Genomic DNA, 11,052 nt, shown 5'->3' on the forward strand with positions numbered 1-11,052 from the left:
GGGAGAGCACATCGCGCTTTGATACGACGTGCAAGGAGGAAAACATTTCCAAAAATGATCTAATTCTAATAAGCTTTTCGTTTGGAAGAGAAGCTTGCATTTTGACCGTATCGAGAAAAATGCCTAAAAATTCTAGCGAAGTAGAAGGACCCAAAGTTTTCTCTTTTGAAAGAGGAACGCCTATGTCGCTAAAAACTTGTTTAAGCGTGTCGAGAGTTGAAGTTTGAGGAGATGGAAAATCAATCAATAAAAAATCGTCGAGTAAATGCAGAGCGAATGGAAGTTTGCAGACGTTCAGCAGGATCCAACATAATGCTTCGGAAAGGCAGTTGAAAATATGAGGACTGCTTCTGCATCCGAACGTTAACCTTACTGCAAAATAGAATTTAGCATTCCATTTGACCCCGAAAAGAGGCCAGTCTGCGGGGTGAATTGGCATGGTCTTGAAAGCGTCTGTGATGTCAGCTTTAGCTAACCAAGCGCCTTGACCAGCTAACTTGATTAGCTGAATGGCGTTGTCAACTGAAGCATAATGCAGAGAAAAGGGAGTTAGAGGTATGCACTCATTAACACTTGCAGTAGTATTGGAATGCGGAGAAGACATGTCAAAAATGAGACGTTTTTTACCGTAATATTTGCGAGTTGCGATTCCGATGGAATTGATGCGAAAAGGAGAAAAAGGAGGAGAGGCGAAGGGGCCGATAACATAACCTTTATTTACTTCTTTGTTGAGCAGGGCTGAAACCACGTTTGGTTCTGTTATAGCTGATTGCAAGTTTGTTGCAACATAGGACGTAGAAAGATGGGAAAGGATGCCCACCCGAAACCCTTGAGACAGACCGGTGATTAAATAGTCAACGAATACGGGATCAGGGTGAAAGGAGAGATAGTGTGAAAGATTAGAAACATTAATAGGCGTTGATGGATGCCTATTCAGAATTTTTTCTGAATGGAGGCTTTCCCGCTGAGAGCAGGTCTGTACCGGCGTGGGCAGACTGATTTTGGGTGCGGATCCTTGCAGAAACTACAAACATGAGCAAATTTACATAGAGCATAAGAACAAACAGATTCATTGAAATTATTGCATATAGAAACACCATGGAATTCTGAAATAGGGCGACCTCTGCCGTCAAGAGGGAGTCTTACATTTTCAGCACCTTGGACAGCGGGCGAACTTTTGCTAGTGAAAGTTTTAGAGCAGAACGATGCCGTATGACCATGAGAGCTACAAATTGTACACGCCAAGATTTTTTGTCCGCCGAAATGACGTACGAGCAGTTCGGTGTCGGTAACAGACCAGTCTAATCTTGTGTTGAAAAGAGTAATGAAGGAAGCAGATTTTGCTGAGAATGATTTGTGGTACTCGTAGAACAAAGTGCCCCCGTATCTTTGGTTGAGATCCGCAAGCATAGTTAGGTAAAGATCTAACTCTTCCCTCCGATCAGGAAACACTTGACACAGGATGTCTCTGTAAATGCTGAATGCAATGACGAATTCAGCAAACGAAAGATTACGTTGTAATCTGGGATCGGAAGTTTTTAGGAAGACTGCCACGTCACCGCAGTCAACCATTTGCCTGTCGGCTGCAGGCGAGGGAAGCAGTAACGAGGCCAAGTTTAAATCCTTACCTTGGATAATGTTAGAACGCAGTTGCGGAGACACGGTAACGGCGGCTGGTGAAACGAAACGCCTACCGAAAACTTGAGCTGGAGCTGCCGTGGAGAGATTGAAGTTAGAATTTCCTGGAGGAGCAGACACATCTTGAAACGGCGACTGAATTGAGTGGAGATGAGCTGGCCTTGTAGACGATGTCGAAGGCCTGCTCGCAGGATCGCTTGATCCGTGATGAGCGGGTAAATCCGGAGGGTTTGCTGAAGGGACCGTGAAAGGATTCATGCCGAAATTGGAATTACCAAGCGAATGTTCGAAGTTTGCCATCTTCGATTCTAAGCCTTTGACCGTCTGTGAAAGACTTTGAATGGCCTGGATGAGCTGAGAATTCACGTCTGCGGGATCGGAGATCTGAGGAGGAGGTGACGCTCGTGCTGGCAGCGTGGGTCTTTTTGCTGGACGAGGTGAGGATGATTTGGCAGTTCTCTTCCTGCCGGCTTGTTTGACCTGGCTTGACGATGCCTGTGTTGACGAGGTAGTAGCAACTGAAGCAGATGGGTTACCCAAGGTGTTTTGGGCTAAAATAAGCAGATCCTCTCTCGATAAACCTTGCCTGATAGTTATGCCGGCGGCCTCGAGAGTGCTGGTGATTCTCTCCGGAGACCACAGTGCCCATGTTGAATCACGACATAGAATGCGTGTACTACGCCGTGTAGTGAGAGGAGATGGTGGAACAATATCTTCGTCGGAGTCTGAATAATTACAAACAATATGCGTATCATTAGACATTTTGGTTTCTTTAGACTGAGCGCGAGCAATTTAATGTTGGCGTCAGCATCTGTGAACTCAGACATATGTAATTACCGATCTTTTATACTCTGAGAATTATGACTTGATTGGATAGGTCTGAATGTGAGGAGTGACGTAACATTGAATCTTCCTGCCAGAACTTGCGCATAAGCTTCATTTTTTTTGGATTGCTTAAGCACGATTTTCAAAACAGGGCCCGTGTTTTCAAAACACTACACACAATAGCACAACCACACACCCAATTAGCAAAACACTACAGATCCTTTGCATAATTAAACACTCTTATAAAAACTATACACTATACACTACACACCACAATTTGTTACCATATGAAACACACACATTTCACATTACTATACTCTGTTTGCACGAGTTACACTCTGCTGTGATAAACCTAAAACACTTTTAGCACTTCTACTTCCCTATGATTAGAGTAGGCTACCATCAACAAATATAATGTCAATCCACCAAACACTACACAAGACCAATGTTGCAGACTGAAGAAACTCATTTATTTCTCAACACGCCCAAAATGTTGACATGGACATTCATTATACTGTAACAAAATGTCACTTTACGTGTTGTACTGTAAGTTTACTGTAAAAAAAACAACAACAACTAGACATTGTCTCTTCACCTAGCTGGATCTGGCCAGAGATTTTCATCAACATCGCAGGCAATGTTGTCATTAGCAAGACACCTTGGAAAGAAACCTCAGCCTGTAGACGGAGATCATATACCTTCCACCGCCATGCCGCAGAGTGGTGGAAAAACACATTGTCCCAGACAACAATTTGAATATGTTTTTTTTAAGGATGGGTGCCAGTGTTGATGTTGAGACCTGATGAATATCGTTGAAACTGGCGTGGTTATTGACAATGTTAGTTTGGAGCTGATTGAGTGTTATAGCATTGTTGGCCAAAACCATGTTTACTATCTCCCTCTCTTGCTGTTCTGTGAACATAGGAGGCCTTCCCCCTTGTCGTTCCTGACCCTCAATCCTATGTAGAAAAAAAACAGTATACAATAGTACAGTTATTTCACAGGAAAAGGTAACAGAAGTGCTGATAGTGCATAGAATACAGTACTGTAAGCAGTTACTGAAACCGTGCAGATGTTTTTGATATTATGATATTTTTACAATACCTATTTTCCAGTCGAAATGTTCTTATCACACTTGCCACTGTGTATCGGCTTAGATTTGGCTGTCCTCGCAGTCCAGCCTCCCTCAGCGTCAGGCCGTGGTTGACAACGTGGTCAACCAGTGTTGCGCGGATCTCATTTGTCAGATTCTGTCCTCTTTGAGCACCTTCTTGTCTTCCTCTTCCTCTCCCTCTTCCTCTTCCTCTACCTCTTCCTCTACTTCTACCTCCAGCATGGCCTCCATCTCTTCCTCTTCCTCTGTTGATTCCTCTTCTTCCCCTTCCTCCTCCTCCTTGTCCTCCTCTTTCTCTGACTCTTTCCATTGTGCTTGAAGACTGATGAACTCACCTGCTGCTTTTTATAGTGCTTGTACACCTGATTGGTGTGTCTACAATTACAGTTTTTCTCGATTGCTTAAACACATTTTTTGAATTTATGCCTCACATTCTCAAAACAAAAAACACAAATCCATAACATCTCACCCAATTCCCCAAACATCCTATTTTCAGGTCAAAATGAAGCTCTACACTCAAAACCATTCACTCTTGCTGAAAAACCAAACTTTGCCCTCAGAAAAACACACACTACAACATAGTCTTACACACTGGTACAATAAATTCAAAACAACATTTCCAAAACTGTTCAATTATGTTGCTTGTAAAAAACAAACAAACAAAAAAACACACAGCTGTATGCTTATAAATGAAGCTCTTTCTTTGAATAAACGGCACGGTCCGTATAATTTTCCCATATATTCCTTGATGGTATGAATACTTCATAGCACAATAACATTAATATAAAACAAATTATTACAACATAAATTATATATTTATTATTATTATTGAGGTTTACATTTATAATGAGCCAGGGGGACCAATAATGATTGGTTTGCAGTGATCTGCCAACCAATCACGAGGGATTTTTCTTTTTTAAATGTAGTGGCTTCAGCCAATAGTGAGTGAGTAAATTCAAGTCAGGCCGTTGACTCTCTGGTTTCGCTGCTATTCATATGCTAATTAGAGGCGTCGCACCTCCGCGCGGTCTCTCAGCGGGGGCTCTCCACCTACGTCATGGTTCGTTTACGACAATTTGTGGCACAGACGAACGCGACGTTCGCTGCCTCTAAATTGTAGAAAACTGCCGAAAATTAGGGAGATTTCCAGGAGTATACAGGCGTTTACGGGGTCGAAAATCCCACTTTTCATGCAGTGCAAATGGCTGCATAAACTGCTATACTGTGATGGTACACAATACTCCATACAATATCAAAACTCATACCTGAACATATTCCACTCATTGGTCTTTCACTCTGTCAGAGTTTCGTTCGAAAGGGACACGGTACGCCTGTTTCATCCGAAACCGGTGCTTTCGGAGGATGCGATCAATTGTGGAGAGGCTGATGGAATTTATCCCTCGAAACTGATGATTATCCTCAATCACTCTCCTTTGAATTTCTCGCAGACGAAGGACATTATTGGCAATGACCATGTTTACAAGCTCCCTCTCTTGCTCCTCCGACAAAAGCCTTTGCCTGCCTCCACCAGGTGGTCGTCTCTGTGTCCTACAAAAATAGAATCTATCATTACTGTAACTGTCACACATCCTTTTTTTATGGGAAAAATGGAAACATACTAAAACTCTCTGTATGCAAGGCAATTTTATGTATTTCTTTATTACAGTAGCATATGTGCAACAGTGTATGTGTTGTCACAGCACAGAGTACAGCATTCAAAAGTTACTTTACAGAGCAGTCTTACTGTATGTACACCTACCTGTTTTCCTCCCTGAAAGTTCTGATGATGGAGGCAACGGTGAAGCGACTCAAATTTGGCTGTACGCGTTGCCCAGCCTCCCTCATAGTCATACCATGGACAAGGACATGGTCAACTAAAGTGGCTCGAATTTCATCAGAGACCACTTGTCTCCTTGCCCTTGCCCTTGCTTGTCCTCCTCCTCCTCCTCCTCCTCTCCCTCCTCCTCTCCCTCCTCCTCCTCCTCCTCCTCCTCCTCCTCCTCCTCCTCCTCCTCCTTCTCCTCTCTCTCCACCTCTCCTTCCACCTCCAACTCCTCCTCCACCTCTCCCTAGTCCTCCAACTTGTCCTCTCCCTCGTCCTTCATCATGTCCTTCTCCTCCTCCTCGTCCTCGTCCTCCTCCTTGACCTATTCCTTAATTTCTCTGTGAATCCATTGTTCCAAAACACAATGAACTGATTCAGGCCCTTTTATCTATCTATTGAAGGATATGACTGATGGGTGTTAAATTTTGACTCTAAGGGCCCTATCTTGCACCCAGCGCAATTGACTTTGTACACCGACGCATGTGTCATTCCTATTTTGCACCCGCGCAAAGCGAGCTTTTCCCTCCACAGAAGCACGTCGCTAAACTAGTGAATGAACTTGCGCTACCTGGGCGGTTCAGCGCAAAAAAGGAGGCGTGTTCCGGCGCAAACAATCCCTGGTGCTATTTTGCTGTTCCATTAAACAATTGCGCCACTGACCAGAAAAAACCTAGTCTAAAGTCAGTGGCGTGTTGCGCGTTGTTCATTATGCTATTTTAAGGGCGCATGCTTGACCATAATGTATAGCGTGCACAACGCGCATTCACTTTGCTCATGTAATCTACACAGATGCAACAGTTATTTTTGCAAATCATAAATTGTTACACTAAAAAATATTAACACATGAGATGACGGAAATCATTGTGGTGTGCCACGAAGATGTGAAAAAATAGGCATAAATCTAGCTTACAAATTATTCAGGCTAATTGTAGTCTAATAATTAAGGAGACCTGTTTGCCCAATAGTGGCAACTTCTGGCAAGACATATATGTATATAAGGACATCTAACAAATTGGTTTTTCCGTCAAGAACCAGGAAAAAAAATCGGTGAGGGTGGACGCAGCGATGTCCTCTGCTGGCGTCAGGTCCTGAGTAGAGGCAGATCCACCTCCCGTTACACGGCGTGCCTGATTGATGCTGGCAAGCTTGGACTTTCCCCGTCTTCTGATGTCATTGTAGCGCTTGCGGCACTGGTGCGACGTCCTGGGGATGCCAGCTGATGAAACAATTGTGGCTATTTCCTCCCACGCCTGTTTAACCGACGCTATTTTGGGTGGGTTTCTCCCATCCCCATACAACACAACTTCTCTGTCTTTCACTGCTCTTACAAGCACATCAGTCTCCTCGGCTGTGAACCGCTCCTGGCGTGCGCCTGGTAAATACGCCATAATAATAGCAATCCATAATGGAACTTGCGCACCTGCTTTTACAGGGAATGTTGGATGACGCTCTGATTGGTTTATTCACGTTACGCCCAAATCACACCTATGAATAATGAAGCTACTTCAGACCAACCCATTTTAGATTTGTGCTGGGCGCAAGAGCCATTTATCCCGCCGGGAAAATAGCAACAGCGCCGAGACCCGCCCACAAAGTTACTTGCGCTTCGCGCTTTGACACTTGCGTTTCAGATCGTTAAAATAGGGCCCTAAGTGTTTTCACCTGGGTAACTGTGTGCTAATTGAGCTGAAGCTGTGCTAACTTGAGTGAACAATATTGAATGCTAGTGCTTTCTAAATGACAACATGGTGTAGGCAATGAGAAATTAAGGGATTTGTGTGTAGAATTTTGCAGTGACAGTTCAACAAATCTGATTCATGTGTCAAAATAGGGGAATAGTGTTTATAGTTTAGGGAAATGGGTGTTTTTGATAAATGGAGTTATGGTTTTGAAATTTTAGTTCAAAAGCCTGGTTATAGTGTTTAAGCAATCGAGAAAAACTGTAAGCAAACAAGTGTTTGCACACCTGATGACTGTGTTGAACCAATTGGTTGGACGGTGTGGTAATTTGACAGTCAGTGCTTTGGTATTGCAAGGAAGTGACTTCATGATAGATTTTTGTGTGTAATGTATGTTAAGTGTGTTTAGTGTTATGCAAATCACTGTGTGTAGAGTTTTGCAACAAGTGTGAGGTTGACAATGTGCTTATAGTTGTGCAAATATGGGCTGATGTTTTGCTTCTTGAGTGTAAGGTTTTGCTAATAGTGTACTACTTTTAATTTTAGTGTGTAAGCAATCCAAAAAAACAGTAATGAGTGATAAAGTGTTGTTTGTGTGTTTAGGTGTGTGTTTAATGAGTGATAAAGTGTGTTTGTGTGTTTAGGTGTGTGTTTAATGAGTAATAAAGTGTGTTTGTTTGTTTAAGTGTGTGTTTAATGAGTGATAAAGTGTGTGTGTGTGTGTGTGTGTGTGTGTGTGTGTGTGTGTGTGTGTGTGTTTAGGTGTGTGTTTTATGAGTGATAAAATGTGTTTGTTTGTTTAGGTGTGTGTTTAATGAGTGATAAAGTGTGTTTGTGTGTTTAGGTGTGTGTTTAATGAGTGATGAAGTGTGTTTGTGTGTTTAGGTGTGTGTTTAATGAGTGATAAAGTGTGTTTGTGTGTTTAGATGTGTGTTTAATGAGTGATAAAGTGTGTTTGTGTGTTAAGGTGTGTGTTTTATGAGTGATAAAGTGTGTTTGTGTGTTTAGGTGTGTGTTTAATGAGTGATAAAGTTAGTTTGTGTGTTTAGGTGTGTGTTTAATGAGTGATAAAGTGTGTTTGTGTGTTTAGGTGTGTGTTTAATGAGTGATAAAGTGTGTTTGTGTGTTTAGGTGTGCGTTTTATGAGTGATGAAGTGTGTTTGTGTGTTTAGGTGTGTGTTTTATGAGTGATAACGTGTGTTTGTGGTGTTCTGGAAGAATGAGTTGATCTGAGACATGAATGAAGTGATTTAGTGTGTTTGAATGTGAAATGAACAAATAACCTTTAAGTGTCGCAAAATGTGTCCCAACACACACACACACTCACTCTCTCGCACTCTCTTTCACACACACACACACACACACACACTCACACATGTTTGTTTTTGTGAAATGTGAGGTAATGGTTTTTATATCGTACAAACCGTATTTTCTATCCCCTTACACTGCCCCTGCCCCTAAACCTACCCATCACACACACACACACACACACACACACACACACACACACACACACTGCCCCTAAACCTACCCATCACAGGAGACTGTGCAGTTTACTTTCTGTGAAAAAGACCTTGTTCTGTATGATTTATAAGCATTTTGAAAAGTGAGGACATGGGGAACGTCCTCATATTTCCTCTTTTTGTAATACCCATGTCATTATACACATTTGTGTCCTGATATTTCACAAAACACACACACACACACACTTGTCTAGTGACTGTTGTTCTAGATGTTTCTCTCTTCTTGTGTTCAGGGGCCTGTGATCTCACACTGGATCCAAACACAGCACACACTCGTCTCGTTCTGTCTGAGGGGAACAGGAAGGTGAAGTGTGTGAGAGAGGATCAGCCGTATCCTGATCATCCAGAGAGATTTGATGGAGTTCCTCAGGTTCTGTGTGGAGAGAGTCTGACTGGACGCTGTTACTGGGAGGCTGAGTGGAGCGGATATGCTGAAATATCAGTGACATATAAAGGAATCAGCAGGAAAGGAGAGAGTTATGTGTTTGGATCCAATGACAAATCCTGGAGTCTGTTCTGCTATAGTAACAGTTTCTCTGTCCGTCACAATAATAACAGGACTGATATCCCTGACATCAGTTCATCCTCTAAGAGAGCAGGAGTGTGTGTGGACGTGTCGGCCGGCACTCTGTCCTTCTACAGCATCTCTGCCACACACACACTCACACACTTACACACATTCAACACCACATTCACTGAACCCCTCTGTGCTGGATTTGGGGTTTATTCTTCATTGTCTCTGTGTCAGATTAAACACACACACACTTGTAAATCCTCTTTCTAACGTCCACATGCACACACAGTCATCAATTAATGAATGTGTTTTTTCCATTATGATGTTGAAGTTATGAATCTAGATCAGACACACTCTCTCTCACACTCACTCTCTCTCACACAAACACACACTGCTCTGAATCTTTAATAAGGCTGTAATAATATTGATATATTATCAGATTGCTTTAATATGTATATTGTAAAGTGATCATGAGATGTAATAAAGGACTGATTGATTTAATCATGAAGTGGTTTATGAAGGATTGATGTGAACTGATGACAGTAGGAATAATCATGAATGTGATGAGATCAGCAGAATGAATTCTCTCAGAATCACTGAGTCTCTCTTTATTTATTTATTTATTTATTTATTTATTTATTTATTTATTTATTTATTTATTTATTTATTTATTTATTTATTTATTTATTTATTTATTTACTGTCGGCTGTGAGGTCTGTCCTGCTCTTTCATGTGAAGCTGGAAATCTCAAAACAGTTTCTGTGGTGATCCAGAGAGCACGTGTTCATATTTTCAGAGTCTTTAACGCCCAACAGGAAACTCATGAATATTCATGTGAGCTCCGCCCAGCACCACCCAGAGCCATAGAGAGGGCGGAGCCACAGAGTAAACGTGACGCGTTGTTGTGTCGGACTCTGATTGGCTGTTGAGCCACATGAAGGCTAATGATTGGCTAAGCGGTACATTTGAAAACATGCCGTTGTTGCAGTGATACAGTTAGCAGAGCGGGGCTAGTTAACGGAAATATTAGCGATTAATATTGTTATTAACGTGTTTTAAATGAGTCTCGTTTAACCGTAAACATTCCCCCACGGACTTTCTGTGTTCAATAAGAAGAAACGATGGACATTAATTCTTATTTTCAGTAAGTAGCGTGTTAGCATCTGACCGAGAGTGTGTGTTCGTCCTGATGATGTTTATGATTCAGTTCGGTTATTAATATGGGACAATATCATGATGTTTTGTTCTATATAACACAACTGTGTGCCTCCCTTCTCTAGGCTTGTGTGTTTTAATACATTTTCATACATCTATGACAGTCTTTGAGTCTCTTGTGCTCATGAATCTGATCATAACTCCAGTAAAACAGTGAAATATTCCTCCAGTGTAGATCAGCTGTTCACACACACACACACTCCAGTGTAGAGCAGCTGTTCACACACTCACACACACACACTCCAGTGTAGATCAGCTGTTCACACACACACACACACTGTCAGGTTAACTGGAAGAGAGACAGATGAATCAAATAGCGATTAAGCAAACTCTTTTATTATCGTACTCGTTGAGAGTATAAACAGAAATAGTCCGTAGACTACAATAAACACGATGACATCGAGGCAGGAAGTAGATAGCGATATCGTCCAGCTGATCCTCATCCGGTACAGGCAATCCTCAGGAGAAGACACAGACTCAAACAAGTAGAACAGGCACGGGTGGTGACGCAGGGAAGCAGCGGACAACCCAGATCGGAGGAATCCAGAAACCGGAACGGAGAGATCACTCAGGAACCAGAGGGCAACAAACACACACGACTTTCCATAGGCGTAATGGTTTTTATACCGTACAAACCGTATTTTCTATCCCCCTACACTGCCCCTGCACCTAAACCTACCCATCACAGGAGACACTCTGCATTTTTACATTTTCAAAAA

At 42.3% G+C, this 11,052-nt stretch overlaps 1 protein-coding gene across 1 annotated transcript in view; it reads left to right on the top strand.

Annotated features, from left to right (window-relative positions):
• Positions 1-9,624, top strand: part of LOC307135124 (NLR family CARD domain-containing protein 3-like) — a 144,186-nt gene extending 134,562 nt beyond the window's left edge. The window contains exon 9 of the mRNA XM_079831319.1: positions 8,838-9,624. Coding sequence (XP_079687445.1) covers positions 8,838-9,388 — 551 coding nt within the window. The 3' untranslated portion in view covers positions 9,389-9,624. The remainder of the gene's footprint in view (positions 1-8,837) is intronic.
• Positions 9,625-11,052: the final 1,428 nt, after the last annotated feature.

The sequence above is a fragment of the Gobio gobio genome (assembly GCF_949357685.1).
Source record: "Gobio gobio genome assembly, chromosome: 12".
In the NCBI taxonomy this organism is placed as follows: Eukaryota; Metazoa; Chordata; class Actinopteri; order Cypriniformes; family Gobionidae; genus Gobio; species Gobio gobio.